Below are 21448 nucleotides of genomic sequence, written 5' to 3'. Positions count from 1 at the left end.
CTCTAGGCCAGCTCCATGGATTAAAAATACACCTAGAACCTCGAGAAGTCAATAGAAGTCAGTTAATTGACAGTGCCTAAATGTGTCCTGCATCCCTGGATAACTGAGCATACATGTGACCTTGAGGGTACCCTCTGTGTTGTGTGCTCCTTGTGATGGACTTTCTCAATAGGCAACATCACCCTAAGCAAAGATGCTCTTAACCTCGCAGTGCCGGGGACGTGCTAGTGGCCACTAACGTCACTGGGTTCAGCCTGGCCGCAGCCCTAGCTGGCGCAGCTTCCTGCCTCTGACTGCAACAGGACTGAAGAAAATGGGCCGTTTAGCAAAGGAACATTTCCGTTGGCTACTCAGCATCTTCGCTGGCAAATGATTGCAGATAATCGGCCCGCAGCTGCAGCCCGAGTGTGGCAAAGTTGCTCAGCTCCACTGAGCATGGGCGTGGCCACGACTGGGATCCAAAGCCGTAAGTTTTCCTGTCGGAGAGGACCACGTCGGGGCAGGGGATGGACCTCTGTACCCAGATCTGCCAGTAGCCAACTGCTTGATTTTGACTGTCTTTAATGATCATGAAGAAGAATGGATGCTGTCTATTTAGCATCAGCGGGGTGCCGGGCAGTGGGTTCCGCGCTTGTTCTACTTAATCTTCTTAGTTACCTGATGTGGAAGGTACAATTCTTCCAGCTTTTGAGAGGCAACACTGAGACGCAGAGAGGTTAAGTCATTTGCTAAAGATCGCACAGCTGGTAAGTAGAGGGACCGAGATGCCACCAGCCCCAGGCCAGTCTGTCAAGAGAAGCAGCTGGGCTGCGCAGAAGCCAGAGGCCCTCGGCAGCTGGAACAGTGTGTGATTATGTAAGCCAGCGCACTTATACAGATTCGAGAACAGTGGCTGTGACTCTCAATCTCAATCGTGGAAACTGTACCCCTCTCTCTCTCCCTGTCTCTCCCTCTCTCGCCTCTCTGTCTCTGCACACACGTGGGTTGACTGAGGGGGAGAAAACTGTCTGCCTTTGCCTCTGGAATTTCTAAGTACCCCACAACATGCTCCGGCTCCCTGGGACCTGGCGCACTCCGTGGGTCTCCTGTTAGCTCTGCGGTGAATTCCCCCAGAGCAGATCTTTCCTTTTGTCCACCTGGGCCCTGTGGAACAAACCCTAAGAGGCAGAACCCTAGAGGATTGGGAATCTTCTGAAATATAATCTTCTGCGTGTGACTCCAGGGACCTTAGAGAGACCACGGGGTTTCCTCCCAGGCTAATGAAGAGCCAGAACAAACGCCTTCACCTAAGCTCAGAAACGCCCTCAAGGTGCTGGAGCCATGGCGTGTAGTGGGCTAAGCCTCCGTCTGTGGCACCGACATCCCACATGGGCACCAGTTCGAGACCCAGCTGCTCCACTTCTGATCCAGCTCTCTGCTATGGCCTGGGAAAGCAGTAGAAGATGGTCCAAGGCCTTGGGCCCCTGTACCCATGTGGGAGACCCAGAAGAAGCTCCTGGCTCCTGGCTTTGGATCAGCACAGCTCCAGCTGTTGTGGCCATCTGGGGAGTGAACCAGTGGATGGAAGACCTTACTCTGTCTCTCCCTCTCTCTGTCTGTAACTCTGCCTCTCAACCAAATAAATAAAATTTAAAAAAAGGAGAGAGAGAGAAAGAGAAAGAAATGCCCTCAATAGCCACCCGTGAGACCTAAGTGTCTGCAGGCATTCTCACGGTCCACCTTGGGCCTGTGCGCTGCTGCCGTGCGGAGCCCGCTGGGCCTGGGACAGCCAAAGCCAGGCAGCGGAAGCAGGTAAAGCAGCACAAGGCCCTCCCCCGACAAGGACGCGCATGCACACGCATACACACACACACGGCGATAAATCTCCACTTCCAGCTCTCACCTTAGCCTCAGGTTGCCCAGGATTTGCATGTGCTGCGTGTCCGGGCAGAGCCGGCTGTTATCTCCTTCATGCCTTGAGTCAGATTTTCTGGGTGTGAAGTTAGCAGACAAGCCAGTAAACGCCAGCACAGAGCGTGAGGGAGCCCCAGAGGCGGCAGCAGCGGTCGTGTGGGCGCTGTGCACAGGGGAGGCATCTGGTGGGGCCTCCGGACTCGGTTTCCCCCACGCAGTGTTTGGTGCTGGCTGGCGACTTGTGATCCGTCTTTTCTTGGATGCAGGGTGATTGAGGTGCAGCGATTTTTGCGTGAATCTGACGTCCAGCCGCTCCCACAGCAATGGCCTCGTCTCGTGGACACTCTAACGAGTAAGGGTGGCATTTTACTGGAATCCTTAAACTCGGGTCCCGTGACTCATCCCTTAGCCCTCCTTAGTTGAAGGATGGCTGCCTGCCTTTTAAAAAGCCCTGGAACCCTGGGTTGTCTGTGAAGCCTGGATTTTCCTGGTCTCTTTCAGGGCTGTAGCTTCTCTTCCTTTCCGAACTTCCATCTGAATTGCATTATGGGCTCAGGCGTTGTAACATTTCTTGACCTATTGCTTTGGAAAACATACCCCACACTGAGAGGGAAGCAGCCGTAGCTGAAGAAGAGCTGAAGACATTTAATCCTACCGAGCCTATATAGAAGCAAGGATTTGGACCCGAGTTAACACTCCCTGGCACTGTCTCGTTTTCATTCATGTACTCCATCCCAGGGTGGTCATCCAAGATCTGTGGGCTGCAGACCTCAGTCGGTACCATACTGAATATGAACTGTGACTGCGACAACTTGAGGGTCACGTTTGTTCCCACTACTGCTGACTGCTCTTAGTCTCCAGTATGGGAACAGCAGAGCGTGGCAAGACCCAAAGCATAGCTGAAATAGATCTTTCTTCTTGTGGTTTAAGGATCAGCCAGTTGGAACCAAGGGGATGTTTTCTTAGGGTCGCAGAAAAGTTTGAAACACTATTGGATTGTTTTTGGCACTCAGCTCTAGATGGTAGATACAGCATTAGTATTATCAAGTTGATGGGCTCCATTACTAGGGCTGTTAATTTAACCAGTACACTCTTGCAACAATAGTCTACCTTCGCCTCTATAACGGAGCACTGCTGTGTGTTTAGATGGCGTGCCTTGTACCACGTTGACGTACTTGTAATTGCCCACATTTGGCAGATCTCTCGCTGATGCTGGCCGTTGCACAGCTCATGAACTGTTCCCACTGGGTAAATGCCGCGTAGACCCTGGCCAGCCACACACCGTGGAAGGCCACTCACATGCGTGAAGTGAACATCTTTGTTCTGAAGCTCAAGGACAGCCAAGCACAACGCTTTCTTCCTGGAGCTGTCCGACTCTCTGGGGAAACGCTAAGAAAGGTCTTGTAAATTACCCCAGCGCCTCTCAAAGAGACACAGGACCATTCCTGTCTTAGGGACACGTGGCAACCGTCAGCACAGAAATGTTCAGTCGCAAAGAAGAGCAGTTTTGCTGAACCTCGGTGTCTTCCTCAGCCGTTGCTGCCAGATGCACTATTTTCCTACTGGATATGCCAAACCCACTAAATAGTTAAAGCACATCAAATCAACTCAAAATGGCCAAAATTGAAATTTTTTTCAAAAAAAAAAAAAAAGAGCTCTTAGTCAGCAATCCTTGCGGTCTTATTCCATACTAGAAAACTTCTGATTAGGCTAGAAATTAGGAAGACAGACTTGAACGTGAAAGACTTCAAATTCCTTTTTCCTTTGTGTACAGGCTCAGAGTAAGAACACAGGAGGAGAAGAGGGGATTGGGGGTGTGGTTACAGCCATGAAAACCAACAGCAGTGGCACCAACGATTCTTATTATCCCCTCCACCAACATGTTCTTAGCACCTGCGATTCTCAGTGAGTTTTCCCCATGCACAGAATTCTTCTAGGTGCAAACCAGGAGAAGGGGGGCTGCAGCTGCCCTGGCACCCTTGGGCTCACCGTTGCTCCAGAGCATAGTACCGGGTGGTGCAAGGATTTGGGTTGAGCATCCCCAGATCATTAGAATTCAAAAATGCCAGCAAATAGTTCCTAGGCTTATTTATACTAAGCCAATTATAGCGCCAACACCAAGGAACATTTGAAGTAGCAAGCAAGCAGTAAAAGGCAAACAATGTGCCAATGTCGATTATGTCTGCATATCAGGAGCAGCATTTCCTGGTGCCTGCGTGCTGTATCTTCAGACCTTCTTGTCACTTTTCGTGTGACCATACCTGGGCTTCCTACATGCTGAGGTATTCATTTCTTGATGATTTCTTTCAGTCATCAGCTCACTGAAGCCAATGCCAAGCCTCTGTTCTTCCTGCACCCCAGTGGCTCTCAGCCCTTCCTTCATGCTGGAGTCACCCTGGGAGTGTTACAAGTTCTGCTGCCCAGGCACACTCTAGATCAATTAAGGCTGCATCGCTGGAATGGGACACAGGTGGAGGAGATTGTAAAACCTCTGGGAGGTTCCAGTGTGTGGCTGAGGTTGAGAGCCACTGATGGAGATGACTGGGGCACAGCAGAAAGTGGTACCCCAGGGAGGTGCGTGGAATCCTTCATGAAATTCTGGCGTGGGGCACTTAGTGGGATGCTGGTTGGCAGTCAGCAGGTTTAAATAGCAGCAGAGGCACAGACAAGCTACCTGGTGAGAGGCTATTGGACAATTTGCCGGTAATCTAAGTTTCTTCACTGGAGTTGACCACAATATCATTAAGAACTTAAGAATGTGATGGGGAGGCTACAGCAGTCATCAGGGGAGAGTCGTACAGACTTAACCTCAGGACTGCTCAGAAGAGCCCTCTCTCCCCTGCCAACTCCAGCAGGCTCACAGCTGGTTGGACCAGGTTCCTGGAGTGATGGGTCCTGGCAGCATGGCCCAGAAGGGGGGAGGAGCCTCAACGTGCTATGGGCTGCCCCCTGGAAAGATACAGTCAAGTGAGCAGTCCACGGCTGTAGACTGATGCCAGGTCAGGTCTCTCTCTGTGCCTTGGAACCCTCACCTCCCAGGCAGCTTTTAGCTGGAGGACAGCCAGAGTAGAACCTCCTAAAGCCATGGTTCTTGAACTCCAGCATACGTCAGAATCACCTGCTGGGCTTGTTACACCACAGAGTATCTCATTTCACTCCCAGCATTTCTGATGCAATAGGTCTGTGGAGGTGATCTTGCATTTCTAGCAAGATCCATGACGCTCAATACTACTTTGAGAAGCATTGATTTAAAGCAAGAGACAGAGGCCAGGCCAGGGTCGAGAAGAGGTGCACCAGACTGGAATAGCATCGCTTTGGGACCTATAAGGAGGAACAGGAGTTAGTCTTGCAATGAGCTGGGGTTTTCCTCTATGCATTCATCCAAAGTGTGGGAGCCATTTGATTTCTGCTTAAATGAATCCCCCCAGGAGAACACACAGGTTTTAAATATAGACATATGCATGATAGATTGACATTAGAAGTTGATAATGTATAAATTGGATTTGACTTTAGAGCTTCAATCTTCACTAGCATGAGGCTGAAAACACTAACAATATCTATGAGAATTTTTTAGTGTCTCAGTGTTCTGTGATGGCATTTTCCAGCCGGGTAGCAAACTACCCATAACAACACTGAAACAGAGGAGGCCAAGGCAGAGGAGGTACTGGACAGGGTCTCAAATATGACAACCAGGTGTCCAGATGACACTGGCGGGGGACCCTGGTGTGACCAAGATGACTTGGGCCCGAGGTACAGATACAAAGCCAGAGAACTGATGATGGTTGATCTACAATCAGTCCCCCCAAGAAAGCAGGTACGCCTAGGAGTTGTGGATTTTCTCATGTACGTTGGCCTTCTCACTCTAATTTTCTAGTTGGAAGCCATCCTGGTTTGTGGTAGAATATCCAAAATATTTCCCTACAAGTTACTCTTATTTCCCTGTTTTTTCCATAGATTAGAAGCAGGTGCTGTCTGAGTCCTGTAGGAAGCAGTCAAGCAGGTTGGCTACAGTAGTGAGATCTGCAAGTTCACCAGCACCTACTGATGTGTATGGTCCAGCAAGTACTCCTTCCCCCTCCCCCGCAGCCCCTGCTAAGCCGTGCTCTACTTGTAGCCAAGTCTTGAACTCTGGGGCTATCTGATGCTTTTTCTCCCCTTCTTCCCTAAGAAACTTCTATCCATCCTTAAAACCCTGTTCAGATCTTACTTCCTCTAGGAGCTTACGTCTCTGACTAGTCTGCCCAGATAAAACTAATTTAATTTCTTCCTCTACTATATTCCTATACATATCACACTTACCATAGTACACTTTACAGGTTTGTTCTTGTGCCCTGCTTTCATTATTATTTGCTATAGGGAGTACTAAGTCTTATTCTTTATGTACCTGGCACCAGGCAAAGTGACTGACCCAGGACCTGCCAAGCATCTTCTTAGTGAAATAACTGACTTCCAGTGTTTGGGTGGAGAAAGTATTACTTGAGCTTCCAGTAGTGTGCAGACTGGACAACATTAACTGCCCTAGAATCACAGATGATCAGAGCCAGAGGGGAGCTTTGCTGTCCTCTGTGCCAGCTGCTTGTCCTATGAAAGAGCATGTGCGCAGGTGCTTACGCGTGCTGAGTGGCTTTGCCAAGAGCCAGTGTGAATGGGATCAGGGTGCAGGTCTGTGGGCCCCGGGCCGGTGACCTGTCACACACCCAGATGAAGGGTTTGTGAAACAGGTGAGCTCCTCTTCCCCATGAGCTGCCGGACAACACCCACCTCCTACCTGGGGGACATGACAGCGCTCTTTACTGCAGACTCGAACCTTGGTAAAGAGTGTTTGTGGAAGTTTGCATTGCGGCCCGAACTCCAGTTGAGTACTGGAAGGTTTTCCTGGCACTTTTGGAGGCAAAGAGAGTATTTCGAGTTGTGGGAAGAGGAATGCAAACATCCAGGCCTTAGTTTCCTGACTTCTGGTGCAGGAGGGTAACTACAGAGGCCCCTGCAGCACCCGCCCCAGGTCTGCAGCTGCTCTGTGTGATGGGAGGTTTGGGGAACCACAGGGCCTGCTCTCACATTTGCTTCTGTGGCACAAGATGCGAGCAGGCTGAAGGAAGACACGTGCTGCGCGTCCATACTGGAAACAGACACGATGGGGATGAGGGGTCCAGGAGACAGGAAGCACAAGCGTGCCATTCTAGAACTGTTCCGGGTGGCGGAATACCCCACTCTACAACAAATTCCACAATGCACATAGTTCATTCATTCATAAAGTATGCCAGCTCACCGTCCTGCTTATAGCGTCGCTGCCTTCCTGTTGCCTTGAGGGTGAAACCGGAGCTCCCTGCTGTGTCCCGGTAGCTGTGGTCCTTTCCACTTCTCCTGTGTGTTCCAAGGTCTCTTCCTTTGATGCTCAGAAACTGGCTTGTTTCTACCTCAGCACCTTTGCACTGACTTTTCTTGCTTTCTAGAATGTTCTCTCCCTTCTCATCCTTCAGATCTCAGCTTGAAGGCTGCTTCCTGAGGGAGCTCTCGCTGACCATCTGTCACCTGTGGCTTCTCTGTACACCCTGCTGTCCCCTGGGTCATCACACCCTGCTTACTTCCTCTGTGGCATATAAAGAGTCTGAAGATACAGTTCATCTACACAAGTCTATGAGCTCTATGAGAGTCGCTCTCACTCACTGCTATGTCCCCAGCACCAAGAACAGGGCTCGGCACATAGTAGGTGCTCAGGTGTATAGAAGTGAGAGAATAAAAAGCTTCCATTGTTTCTAGAAACTGCAACCCAAAATCGATAGTACTTTTTTTCTCATTGCATCATCTCCAAGCTTTCAGTTCCTAACATTTGATTCCTAGCACGGTACTCTAACATTCAGGTTCTGTAGAGCCGCCTGCTGTGTGCCCAGTGCTCGGGTTGTCTTCTTTGCCCCTGTCACTCATCTAGATTTTCACCAAAGCACCAATTTGTTCTGAATCGCCTGGGCTTTTTCTTCTGTATGACTGGTCCTAGTTGGGCTTCTCCAGAGTTGGGTCGGCCACATCTGCTTTTGTGTAATGTACAGAATGATTTTCCCCTCGGTGGTAGGTTGGGTTCTGCTGGAACAGGACGTTGGTGTGGATCTGGAAGTACCCACACCTGTTATAGGATCAGCCATGGGCTGTGTCCGGGCTGAAACCAAGAGCTTTGGCACAAGAGGGCGAGTCATGTGCCACTGGAAGTCCTTGTAAGGTCAGACCCCTCACAATGTCACTAACTGGATTCTGGTTCCTTCCTGGGCCCCGCTGCTGATGAAATCCCAGAACTCAGGGAAATAGGATCTGTCGTGTTGGTACATCCCTCCCCGCTGCCTAGGACACAGTAACCATCTGCTGGGGTGTGTGGTAGACGAACCCATCTAATGCCACCTCTCCCTTCCACAGAGTTCTGGCCTGTGATCGTGCAGTCCAGGGGGCTGGATGGCATGCTGGACCCAAGCTCAGCTCAGCGTCCGGGCCCAATAACGGCTTTTCCAAGGGAGCAGCTTTCTGTCCTGGCCACGCTGAGGTAAGCACGTACGGGACAACCTGCTTCCCTGAGGTTCCCAGCTCTGGGGCTGCCAGTGGTGGGACCCAAAGAGAGAGGACAGCTGGAAATGAGCTGCCAGCTGAGGAAGGGGTCGGACCCACTGACCAGCAGGGCTCTGGCGAGGCTCTGAGTGGTGTGCCAGTGTGGAATTCCTGGGCTTCCGGGGAGAGGAAGTTGCTCACGTTTGCAGGCTGATGCCACAGCTTTCAGAAACGTATCAAGAGCCTGAGCTGTGCTACTTTTAAAGCACCAGGACCTAGGGCCTCAAATAGAGAAACAGCATCAGTCAGGCCCTCCACCCAGCTCTCCTGGCTGCCTGAGCAGGTGACCTTGTCAGATGGAAGCTCCGTGGTCACACTTATGCCCTTGACCAGTGCAGAGGCATGGAGAAGAGCTATAGGCTGGACACTGGCAGGCCAGGCTCTGAGTTCCACTTCTACTAGGGATATGCCCGTGTTCCAGGTGATTTTTCTCTGTTTCCTCATCTGTAGAATGGAAATAGTGTGGCCTACGCCCCAGGTTTGTGGTGACGAGTAGCTGGACAGTTATGTCCACTAAGCAATAAAGATCGTATCAGTCCACTTATTGTCACTAAAATGAAATCCCCGAAAGAATGTACTTGTGAAGGAAGAAGGTTTCTTTTGGTTTGCAGTTGTGCCGGTTCACAGTTCAAGACTGGGTGAGCTCCACTGATTCTGCCAACTGGTGAGGCTGGAGGAGGACATTGGCAAAGGGCACACAGAGGGAGGGCCACATGGCCAGCAAGGGCGGGGGGGGGGGGAGAGACACCCCAGCTGGGTTTCACCTCCAGCCCTAAGAGAACTGTCCTCCTTGGGCTTGTCCCCAGTGGCCTCAGGACCTCTCAGTGGGCCCACCTCCCAGTCCCATCACTGGGTCAAGTTCTACCCTCTCAGTATCCTTACCCTGTGAATTTGAGAATGAAATATCTGCTTGAGTTTGGGACCAAATCCTGTGGAAACCTTCCCAGTGATCATCATTTTTCCCTCGTTCATTTGAAGATCCAAACACTGGGACCAGTGGCTTCTGTTCCCATTCACACAGTCATGCACCCCTGTCCCGGGGGAGACCAGTAATCTCACAGGTCCTCTCTCCTGTGGCTGGTGCACTGTGGCCATGTATTTCCATCATGGACATTTCCGTACTTGGGGATCACGTCTACGTGTTACCTAGCAACCTGATGAACTAGATGTAAAAGCAGTGAACATGGAAATGTTCCTTAGCATCTGGATGTGTGAGCTCAGGAAGGCAAAACTCACAGTGTAGCGAACAGCAATTTCAGTTTGGTGTTGGGAGTGGAGACAACACACACCATGTCCTATCAGCTACCCGGAGCTGATAAGAGGTGGAGGCACACAGCAGTGTCTAGCTGACCCCGACAGACTCCAGCTGCATGACCCCCGCCATGTAGTCCTGCAAGGCTCATGTCTGTCCTCTGTAAAGTTACAGCCCCCAGACCAGCAGCAACACCACCCCCTGGAAAGGGGATTCGCATTCCCCTCCCCAGCAGACCTACGAACACAGATTCTGGGGTGGAGCCCAGCAGTCTGCAGTTGGACAGACTCTCCAGGGGATTCTGAAGCCCTAAAGTTTGAGAACCTCTGGACCTTTTTAAAAAAAAATTTATTTATTTGAGAGGTAGAGTTACAAAGAGAGAGGGAGAGACAGAGAAAGAGGACTTCCATCTGCTGGTTCACTCCCCAGATGGCCGCAACAGCTGGGGTGGAGCTGAGCTGATCCCAAGCCAGGAGCCTGGAGCTTCTTCTGGGTCTCCCATACGGGTGCAGGGGCCCAAGGACTTGGGCCATCTTCCACTGCTTTCCCAGGCCATAACTGAGAGTTGAATCAGAAGAGGAGCAGCCAGCACTAAAACCAATGCCTATAAGGAATGCCGGTGCCGCAGGCTCAGGATTAACCTGCTGCGCCACAGCACCAGCAGCAAGAGAACCTCTAGACTTTAATCTCTGGTGTTCCTTGCAGACAACACGTCCTCCCAGAAATCCTGTCCGGGCAATGCTGGCAGAGGCCCTGGGTTTTAGCCCTTTAATACGTCTCTCTGCTCAGCCCAGAACACCTCTGAGATACCTCCCTGGGGAACTGGGAAGCCACCAAAGTCCGATCACACTGCGTGCAGCCTCCAGCAGTCAGGAGTGTCTGATTCTTTACAACTGAAAACAGCAGCCAGTTTACATCACGGGCAGAGGCCAAGAGTAAGGCAAGGATGACCCTTGACCCACTTTCAGTGGCCAGTGCCATGGAGGAGGAGGAGCTGCATTGCCTTGGCCACAAGAATTTCCTCTCGCCAACAGTCAGTGACCTCACTGCACTGATGCAGTCTCTGGCCCCAGCGTCACAGACAGCTCTTGACTTGTCTCTCTGTAAGGCCGAAGCTACCTTACTGCCTGTACAAGCGTCTGCACAGACAAGGTTGCCAAGTCTCCCAAGAGCATCAGCCCTCCTAGCCACAAATATTCCAGCCTAGCTCTGTCCAGCAGCTTCGTCACCTAGTCACACAAGGCCAGAGCTGTGTGAAGATCGCCCAGCCAGCGCAGGAATGATCTCTTGTTAACGAAGTGTGTGCATCACAGGAAATCCGCAGGCCGTGCCGCTGCTTGGGAGGGGGAAGGAGCGCTGGGTGGCCCCCCGGCAGCTGGACTGAAAGCCATCCTGACTGGGCGTCCTGTTCTTAGTCATTCGTCTTCCCTCCTGGGGAGGAGCAGCGTGAATACAGCACGATTGCCCATGACGCAGAACGTGTTCCTTCACGTGAGCCCCCTACGTGCCCCTTCCCCAGCTCTGCTCAGGGAAGCCATGCAGAGAGCTGCCATCCACTCAGGAGCAAGGCTTCAAATAAATAAATAACCGCTCACCCCTCTGCCCCATCGCCAGTTCATTCTCATCAGGGGGAGAACGTTCTTTTCCAAACTGCCTTGTTTCACTAGAGTAGAAAACATGCCTGTTTCATTCGTTCTTCTTCAATCTGATGACTTTTACTGAGAAGCTCTTTATAAGTTTGGAAAGAATATAGGAGTGCACCTATATTTTTTTTAAATACCTTTTCCTCTAAAACCCGAATGGGAGATGGAGCTGAGTCATTTTCAGGTCTCTGTGAGTGATTCCCCTGTGTAATGCCAACCTCTGTTGTGGCTGAGTGCCCTGTGACACAGTGCCCTGTGTAGCTTGACAGTGACTTCAGAAGTCGTGCTGGCCTTGAAGAGGCAGCCTTGTGAGCTGGGTGAAGGAGAAGGAGCAGAGCTAGGCAGCCTAGCAAACCTTACAACTGCTAGAAATCAAAGAAAGCCGGAACTGGAAGATGTCCCCAACGTCCTTGCTCAGCTGGAGACATTCAGGAACGCGGCAGGAAGGGAGCTGGTCTCCACGCTCACTGATTCTTGGAGCTGGGGCCACCTTGTAGTGTGGGTCACGAGGCAATGACGATGAGTGGGACACTTGTCTGTGCGCCACGACTCTGTCCTCCAGCGGGGAGGGCGAGAAGAGAATGCTGCCGCCATAGAGGACAGAATGGAGATGCTTGAAGAGGTGGAGAAGGATGGGTCTGGCGCCTTGGAATCGGAGGCAGGTCCCCAGTGGAGGTGGCAGGGAAGCTGGGTGTTGACAGACAGCAGGAGGGATTCCAACCTGCAGAGCAGACAAGGCCCGTGGCGGGCAGGGAAGGGGACAAGCCTCCTAAGAAGGGTTTGAAGAGAGGGCAGCTGTGGGGAGGCACGGAGCAGGCAGGGCCCTGGAGGAATTCCCTGTGTCTGGAATGACAACTATGTGAGGGGAGTAGGAGGTGGGCCCGACGGCCAGGCTGAGCAGTCCCCACTGGCTCCCTGGAGCCCGGGCTGGAAACAGAGCAGGGCTTTGAGAGGCCACGTGGAGCAGCCAGGGGTAGGAAGAGAGGCCAGCGCATTGGCTGGGAGACTGTTCCCGGGCCCGCAGGAGAGGCACAGCGGGCAGCATGGGAAGGAAACTACAGTTTCCAGAGCCGCTGCTACAGCAAAACCCAAGGGCTGGGAGGAGCAGCAGTGGGGCCAGGCAGGGAAGAGCAGAGTCTGGGCGGGAGGTCGGCTCAGAACTGCGGGAGGAGGACTCACGGTCCCAGCCACAGAAGAGACATGTGGAAAACCTCATCCAGGAGGATGGGAGAGACCATCCGCACGGGGAGGAGTCCTGGAACTGCTCTGCTCCGTAACTCATCAAGTGGCCAGAACCGGGCGCTGCTGTGGAGTGGAAGGTGGAAGCGGGAGAGCTGATGTGGACGCCGAGGATGCAAATTTTTGTTCGGGATGCCTTCCATCTGAAACGCCAGCGTCCACGGAGAGGTGCCCGCAGGCCGCTGGAGACCGAGAGCCACAGGTGTGGGCTTCCCGGCCCAGGAGTTTCAATCAGCTCCAGAGAAGAGGATGAGCTCACCGAGGGAGGTGCTGTGGAGTGAAGCAACGGAACAGGGGCAGCGTGTCCCTAATTTCTACCGAAACTCTAAGAGTTAGGCAACTCTTCTCATTTCTCTATCCAAATTCTAATCATCGTTACTCCTTGAGGTAAAAGAGATGAATTTTGGTTTTGTCTCTTCTCCTTCAATTCATCTGATGAGAGATATTGTGTACTGAGGAGACAGAAATGAAATAGGAAAAGAGGAAAAGGCTTCAGTTAGCCACCAGCTGGACACCAATTTGCAAGATCATCGGTCACCAGAACCAGCGGTGCTTGAAGCTCAGCTGTGCTACCACCTCCTGTGCATGGTGGGATGGTGAATTGGAGCCAATAGAAATACGCTTCAGGGGCGGTGCTGTGGCATAGAAGGCCAAGCCGCTGCCATCCCGTCTGGATGCCAGTTCCAGTCCCAGCTGCTCCACTTCCAACCCAGCCCCCTGCTCATGCACCTGGGAAAGCAGCAGAAGATGGCTCAAGTCCTTGGGCCTCTGCACCTGCACGGGAGACCCAGAAGAAGCTCCTGGCTCCTGACTTCGGATCAGTGCAGCTCTGGCCATTGTGGCCATTTGGGGAAAGAAGCAGCGGATGGAAGACCTCTCTCTGTGTCTCTGCCTCTGCTTCTCTGTGACTTTGCCTTTCAACTAAATAAATAAAACCTGTAAAAAAATAGAGAGAAAAGAAATTTGCTTCAGAGTAACTGAAGAGAAAAGAATTCGGTGGTCTCCTCCTTGGTATCTCACCAAAGAGCTGAGTTTTTCCAGCCGAATGGAAGTTGAGTATTGAGGAGGAGAATGTGTTGCTTTCGAGCACATGGGAAAAGAAGCAAGTAGCCATATGCACAAAGTCTGCGCCACGGGGGAGAGAAGACGGGGCGAGCTTCTCTGGCTGCCCCATGTATGCTTTGGTTCAATCTCCTTACATGTTTCGAGGGCCTGGTACCTGCCAGACACTGCACGTGGCCCCAGGAATACTGAGCTGCAAAGCACCCAGCTCCTGAAGCTCTCTCAGGCGACTGTGAACCCCAGCAACAGGAGAGACCGTGGGGTGATGCACACAGTGCCTCGGATGCCGAGGTGCATGCCGAGGGCTGGAGCAACCAGCGACAGCGAGGGTGGCGCATGAGACTTGGCTCTGCCCTCCAGGCCCTCCCCCAGCCTGCGGGGAGACAGGCTCCAATAACAGCTTTGAAAGAGGGTGGAGAAAGGGAAAACTTCCGCTAGGAAAAGACGTGGGTGACGGTGCTCAGTCAGGACAGAAGCAGCGATAGAACTGAAGACCAAATCCGCAGGGAGACTGCAGTGACTCCAAATCAGCAGGTTTTGTGAGCATCTACTTTGTCCTAACACATGGGACACAGCATTGGTTGCCCACATTCTATCAAAGAGGGAACCAGGGCTTGAAGGAAGTAAGCGACTTTCTTCTGCTAACAAGCCGTCAAGTTAGGTACCCAAAGGTTTGCTAACCCCAGACCCAACGCAGAGTTCTGCTTACTGACTTAGTAGGAGAGAAACACCCATGCGTATTCTGTTCTGAAGGGCAGAATGGAAAGATGCCACTTTTTTATTTTTTTGACAGGCAGAGTGGACAGTGAGAGAGAGAGAGACAGAGAGAAAGGTCTTCCTTGGCCGTTGGTTCACCCTCCAATGGCCGCTGCGGCCAGCGCACCGTGCTGATCCGAAGGCAGGAGCCAGGTGCTTATCCTGGTCTCCCATGTGGGTGCAGGGCCCAAGGACTTGGGGCATCCTCCACTGCACTCCCAGGCCACAGCAGAGAGCTGGCCTGGAAGAGGGGCAACCAGGACAGAATCCGGAGCCCCGACCGGGACTAGAACCCGGTGTGCCGGCGCCACAAGGCGGAGGATTAGCCTGTTGAGCCACGGCGCCGGCCGGGGAAAGATGCCACTTTTGACTGGAGGGGTCTGAGCATAGGTAGCATCTGTGGTGCCAGACTAGGAGAGAAGGACCCATGAGGTTGAGAAAGAGAGATGGAAGAAAGGACAGGGTTGTGCATTTAATCCTACCAAGGAGGTCTAGGAGAGCTTCACAGAGGAGGTGACATTGGCCCTGGGCCTGCAGCTGGGAACAGGAGCCCAGCAGAAGAAGCTGAAGGGTCCCCAGGAGCAGAGCAGCTGTCAGGATGACTTGAAAGGCTCAGAAAACTGCGCCTGCAGTGCACTGGGAAGCCCTCCTGGGGCCAGATAGGTTCATGCTACTTGGTCTATCCTCACGTAAGAAAAATAGGGGCCGGCGCTGTGGCTCACTTGGTTAATCCTCTGCCTGCGGCGCTGGCATCCCATATGGGTGCCGGGTTCTAGTCCTGGTTGCTCCTCTTCCAGGCCAGCTCTCTGCTGTGGCCCGGGAAGGCAGTGGAGGATGGCCCAAGTGCTTGGGCCCCTGCACTCGCATGGGAGACCAGGAGGAAGCACCTGGCTCCTGGCTTCAGATCGGCATAGCTCCAGCCGTGGTGGCCATTTGGGGAGTGAACCAATGGAAGGAAGACCTTTCTCTCTGTCTCTCTCTCTCTCTCTTACTGTCTGTAACTCTACCTGTCAAATAAATAAATAAAAATATTGAAAAAAAATAAAAGAGAAGACCTGTTTAAGAATAGAAGCGTAAAGGGAGGGCAGGCGGAAGGGAGGGCGAGTGGAAGGGCAGACTGGCACTGGAGTTTTGCGTGCTACTTCTAGTGCACTTTTATTGGTGACTTTAGGCCTGTTAGTTAACTATTTTCTGTGAATCAGGTTCCTTATGTGTTTTGAAAGGATGGCAAATCCCAACCCAAGTCACAGACTGATGAGAAATTAAGTGCATTTGAAAAATATGAACACCTCACACCAGGAAAACCTGTCATAACAGTAGCGTGTGCATACGTGTGGGCTGGAGGCTGAACAGACACATGGATTAGACGGTCCTAGAGCCACGCGGCTTTTGGCACTCAAGATGTGCTGAGGCTTTGGCACAAGGGTGCTGGGCCATCAGATCTTCAGACTTCCCAGGGGAGACCGGCACAGCCATGTCCTAGGCACAAGTGCTGGGAAGAGGCGTCAGCCTCATCCCCACCCCGCCCCAACCTCCCTGGTGCACACACACCCGTTCCCTCAGCTGCCTCCTCTGGCAACCAAGGAGCTCAGAGGATTCCATCTGATGTTGCCAGGTGCACCCCAAGCTCCCCGGGTGAATTGCAGGGGCTCTGTCCCAAGCCCATCCCGTCTATAAGGTGACCATTGACGAGATTATCAGAGGCAACTTGGGTCCACGCTTATGGTCCCCGTGTAATTATGGCTGGCACCGCCCCCTGCCCTGCCTCAAGCAACTCCACTTCAATGATGCCACCTAGGGGTTCCTTACCCATAGACTCGCCAAGTGCAGCGTCCCATGATCCTCTTGGGAAGTCAACTCCGAGGGCTCTTGGGCCAACCTTTTGACAACACCCGGTACCCCATGGAATGACCTTGGTTTCTTTCTTATTCCAGGTGCATAGCGTAATGTCCATGTTGTTCTACACTCTGATCACAGCGTTACTGATTGGCATACAGGCGGAACCACACGCAGACAGCAATGTCCCAGCAGGCCACGCCCTGCCCCAAGCCCACTGGACTAAACTGCAGCATTCCCTGGACACAGCCCTCCGCAGAGCCCGCGCAGCCCCTGCCGTGGCCATAGCCGCACGGGTGGCCGGGCAGACCCGCAACATCACCGTGGACCCCAGACTTTTTAAGAAACGGCGCCTGCGGTCCCCCCGGGTGCTGTTCAGCACGCAGCCCCCGCTGGCCGCTGTAGACATTGAGGAGCTGGACCTGGAGGTGGACGTGGGCTCCCCTTCCAACAGGACTCACAGGAGGAAGCGCTCGGCTTCCCACCCCGTCTTCCACATGGGAGAGTTCTCGGTGTGCGACAGCATCAGCGTGTGGGTTGGGGACAAGACCACCGCCACGGACATCAAGGGCAATGAGGTGAAGGTGCTGGGGGAGGTGAACATTAACAACAGCGTGTTCAAACAGTACTTTTTCGAGACCAAGTGCCGAGACCCCAATCCCGTGGAAAGCGGGTGCCGCGGCATTGATGCAAAGCACTGGAACTCGTACTGCACCACGACTCACACGTTCGTCAAGGCGCTGACCACGGACGACAAGCAGGCCGCCTGGCGCTTCATCCGCATCGACACAGCCTGCGTGTGCGTGCTCAGCAGGAAGGCTTCCCGGAGGGGCTGAGCTGCCCGTGGCCCCCTCCCCCCGCCCCCCACACTCTCCTGGGCCCCCTCCCTACCTCAACCTGTAAATTATTTTAAATTATAAGGACTGCATGGTAATTTATAGTTTATACAGTTTTAAAAAAGAATCATTATTTATTAAATTTTTGAAGCATCCGTGGGCCGCCACCTGGGTCGTTTGTCTCCTTTGCCAGCCTGGGGAAGAGCCTGGGGGGGGCATTTTCAACAACATCCTCCAGCTCTCTGGGCGGCCCCGCCTGCAGCCTGAGCCCACAGTCCCCCACCCCCCGCAGCGGTCGGGTCTCTGACTTCGGGGACGGGAACTGGTTTCAGCGATTAGCCTTAGCCAGGCATGATTAAGAAGGGAAGTCAGCTTGGTTGCCACTTTGTTCTACATTCCAGAACCCAAGCTGCTTAATCCTTGGATTACGTGCGCCGCAGCCAGGATCCGTGTGTCTTGATTGCCACGCTTGGGGGAGTTAGCGTGGAGCCTCATCAGAAGGCAGATCGCCGCTGGCGGGGCTGCCTGCCCCCAGCCTCTGGGAGGCCAGGTTTAGGCCCCTGGGGACTCCAGAGGTAGACAGGAAGAGGCTCGCAGCAAAGGCCAGTGAGGCTGCTTGTTTGGGGGAGATCTACTTGCCGTCAGCACAGCTGTAACAGAATCTTCTCCGAGGCCGGTCACGGTTGATCTGGTTTCATGTTCAGATTGCTGTAGCACTAATGGCTGCTCCTCCGCTTATCCCCCAGTGGCTTCCTGCAGGGAGACCGGGTTACTCCAGGAGAACACCAGGGCCTCCGACCCCCTTGCCACCCATGTGCAGCCCCAGCAGCCACTTCCACTGGCTCCCAAGTCGGCCCACGAGCTGGGAAACCAAAGGCCTAGAGGGGGGAAGAGCTTTCAAAGACCTTGTTTTAATCTTTTAAAAATATTTATTTATTTGTTTGTTTGTTTGTTTGTTTGAAAGAATTAAAGAGAGAAGGGAGAGAGAGAGAAGGAGAGAAAGAGAGGCTCTTCCACTTGCTGCTTCACTCCCCAGATGGTCAAAATGGCCAGGGCTGGGGCAAGCTGAAGCCAGGAGCCAGGAGCTTTTTCCAGGTCTCCCATGTTGGTTGCAGGGGCCCAAGCACTTGGGCCATCTTCTACTGCTTTCCCAGGTGCATTAGCAAGGAACTGGATCAGAAGTGGAGCAGCCAGGACTCGAACTGGTGCTCATATAGGATGCCAGCATTGCAGGTGGCAGCTTAACCTTCTATGCCACAACACTGGCCCCTTGTTTTAATTTCTTATTTATTTATTTGGAAAGCTGAGAGAGAGAGAATCTTATCTGTTGATTCACTCCTCAAATGCCCACAGCATCAAGGGCGGGGCCAGGCCAAAGCCAGGAGCCAGGAACTCACTCCAGGGCTCTCACATGGGTCCCAGGGGCCCAAGTGGTTGAGCCATCAACTTCCCAAAGCATGTCTTAGCAGGAAGCTGGACTCTGAGTGGAGCTAGAACTTGAACCCGGCACTCCAATATACAATACAGGCGTCCCAAGCCCTGTTTTATCTGCTGAGCCAAACTCCTGCCCTAATGTGTTCATTTTCCACTGGGTGATTTTCATAAGTGACCAAATGTGGCAGGCGTCATGGGGCCTGTGGAGAGGAGTGCAGAGAGACAAAGATCAGTGGAGCAAGAACCAGTAGAGATAAACCAGGGCAGATGTGGTGGGCAGGTGGGTCCTGCGGAGCCAGGCGTGAAGGGGGAGGGGAGGTAGAAGACCCCCATGGGATGTGGGGAGGGGCAGGAGGAGGAAAGCAAGACAGAGACTCCAGGATCCAGCCTGGGGCAGAGCCCCCCCCAGCCCCTGGCTGCTGCCTCCCCCCTGTCCCCAAGCCACCAGTGTCTCTGGAGACCCAGCCTGGTCTCTCCTCTCCTTCACCCCCCAGGATGGAATGCCTGCTCTGGCTTCCCGGAGAACAGGTCCAAACTGTGCATCAGAAAAAGAGCAAGTGGCCATCCTGGCTGCCCATAGGTCTCACTCTCCAAGCCCTCCCTGCCCCTGTCCTGAGTGGGGCCAGTGAGGCAGGGAGCTCTGGCATGGGAGCCGTTGCCCAGCGTAGAGTGTGAGGGAACCAGCTCTGTTTTTCTCTCAGAGCTACTGCAGTTGGAATAGAGATTTACGTTCTGGAAACACCAACCAGAACATTCTGTGCTGCGATGCTTGGTCAGATAAGGGCTTCGGGCAGTGAGCCCTCCCACTGACCTGCGACTGTGGCTGTTTGCTGGGTTCCAGTCGCGGGGGGCCCTTTCTTTTAGGGCACCACAGGCCCTCTGGGTCCTGGATGTGGGGCGAGAGGGGTGGTGAGGGAGACGGTGAGGAAGCTCGCAGCTGGCAAGTTGCTCGTGAGCAGCTGCACCAGTGATGAGAGCCCCAGAGAGCGGCCCCAGCCCAGCAGGACACCTAGGATGCCTTAAAGATGATTTGGGGTCCCCTGGCCTGCCCAGGGGGGAGGCTCAGCCTCCACACCCCTGAGGGAGGACAGAGGGGGCTGTGGCTCTTCACTGCCAGCTGGGTGGTTCTCCTGCCCCTTCCGGTAAGAGGAGGAGGCCCCCTCATCCCAGGAACGCCACCTGCCTTCCCCAAAGGTCAAGTTTGCCCTTGGCCAAAACTATGTAGTCTCAGCATGGGAGCCAATGTTTTTATACAACATGATGGCTGAAGGGAGCTAGTGTGGTCCCAAAACAGCCCTGTGCCTGGTGGTCCCTGCGAGTGTGGCCCTTGCTCCCATGTTCCCATGGGAGCTGCAGGGCCCTGGCTTTCACACCAGTCCAGAAAGCTGCCCGCGGCCACCAGGGCAGGCTCCAGTCCATCTAAATGCACTGAACAGTGGCTCTGAAGGCCTCCTGCGCCTTGCTGAGGCCGGGCGGCTGCACGTCCTGCAAACTGTCCTTCTGGGGCCTCACTGGGATTTTCCCACCCCAAAGGTGAGCACAGGACCCTGTCCGCTGAGCAACCCCCATGCTGGCTCAGCCTCAGCCCCAGCCAGCCCAGCCCTGCAAGCAGGGTTCCTGCTGGCCTCTGGTAGATGCAAAGCCCGGATCCTGGGAGATGCGAGCAGGGCCACACCTGTCGCGCTGACCTCTGTGGCTGCAGCTGGAGCGCCCGCCTTGCCTAGAGGTCCTAACTGGAAACCCACCAGGAGGGTAGATTTTCAACAATATCCAGCCTGCTATTTTCATCCGGGTGTGTTCCAGCAGTCTCCCCTCCGCTTTCTCGTTAGCGTAGTCTGCGTGGCAGGAGGAGGACAAAGGGACAAGGGGCCGCCATGCCTGGGCTGCATGTGCTGTGCTCCTTGGGACAGAGAGACAGGCTGGGGAAGCAGAAGCAAGTAGACCCCCGGGGGCTGGACTTGGCATCAGCCTCAGAGTCTGAGCCCTCAGGCCTGAGCGGACCAGCGGGAGGCTCCCAGCCTCTGTGTCAAGGTCATTGGCTGCGGCAGATGCTGAGGAAGCAGCCGGGTGTGATGGTCCCAGCTCCCTGGTTCCTGGCGGTGAAACTCCAGCAGGTCACAGCTCTGTAGCTGTGAAATGAAAACCATCATGCCTATACCACAGAGCTGTGAGCACCAAGTGCTCCCCAAGAGGAAGGCAAGGTAATTTATTCCCAGCGGCCGTGGTGCTGTTCGCTATGCGTGTGTCTGTTGGCGGATGTGTAGATTGGGTGGGAAACCCCCGTGGGCATGCAATATGGATGCAACAGAGCCAGGCTCGGGAGCATAGGGGAAAGTATGGCAGCTCTGCAGCTTCAGCTCCTGCCTGAATCTGGGCTCAGAGAGGCTACAATAGGTTCTAGAAGCTCCAGTGCAGTGGTTAAGAGCATGGGCTTTGGGGTCAGGCAAGCAAGGCGCTTCTGCTTAGGCTGTGTGACCTTAAGCAGGTTGCTTGACTTCTCTGATTTTCAGTATCCTCATCTGTAAAACGGGGTTAGTTACAGTGCTTTCCTCAAAGGGCCAAGAGCTAATTCAGTGAGATAATATGCAGAAACAGACACAAGTGCCTAGCACTTAAGGAGTGTGCAATGCATTTTCATTCTGAAAAGTAGATTGGTGGAGAAACCCTAAAAATGACGTTGAAGTGGGGTGGAGCAGCTTTCCCCAGGACAAGCAGCTTCCTGGACAGGTGTGCAGGTGTGTCACAGATGCGTTCTGTGGCAAGCAACACGGCCATCACTCAGAGTGGCCATTAGCACTTCCTAGAAGCTCGCCGCATGTGGGGCGGGGCGCTGAGCACTTCAAGTGCAGTGGTTCTGAGCGGGCCTCGGGGCCCTAAAACTCAAGGCTACGGTAGTAGGCAGAAAG

At 53.5% G+C, this 21448-nt stretch overlaps 1 protein-coding gene across 3 annotated transcripts in view; it reads left to right on the top strand.

Moving 5' to 3' along the window:
* The window catches only part of NGF (nerve growth factor), a 55171-nt gene extending 37922 nt beyond the window's left edge, over positions 1 to 17249 (top strand). For 2 of the 3 annotated variants that reach the window (XM_062193502.1, XM_062193503.1), the window contains exons 2-3: positions 8299 to 8422; positions 16371 to 17249. In XM_062193502.1, coding sequence (XP_062049486.1) covers positions 16383 to 17108 — 726 coding nt within the window. In that variant the 5' untranslated portion in view covers positions 8299 to 8422; positions 16371 to 16382 and the 3' untranslated portion in view covers positions 17109 to 17249. Of the gene's footprint in view, positions 1 to 5917; positions 5942 to 8298; positions 8423 to 16370 lie in introns of those variants that run through there. The other variant, XM_062193504.1, reaches the window with a different exon arrangement.
* The last annotated feature ends 4199 nt before the right edge of the window (positions 17250 to 21448 follow it).

Source organism: Lepus europaeus, chromosome 5, assembly GCF_033115175.1.
Source record: "Lepus europaeus isolate LE1 chromosome 5, mLepTim1.pri, whole genome shotgun sequence".
In the NCBI taxonomy this organism is placed as follows: Eukaryota; Metazoa; Chordata; class Mammalia; order Lagomorpha; family Leporidae; genus Lepus; species Lepus europaeus.
This window is presented reverse-complemented; position numbering and strand designations above follow the sequence as displayed.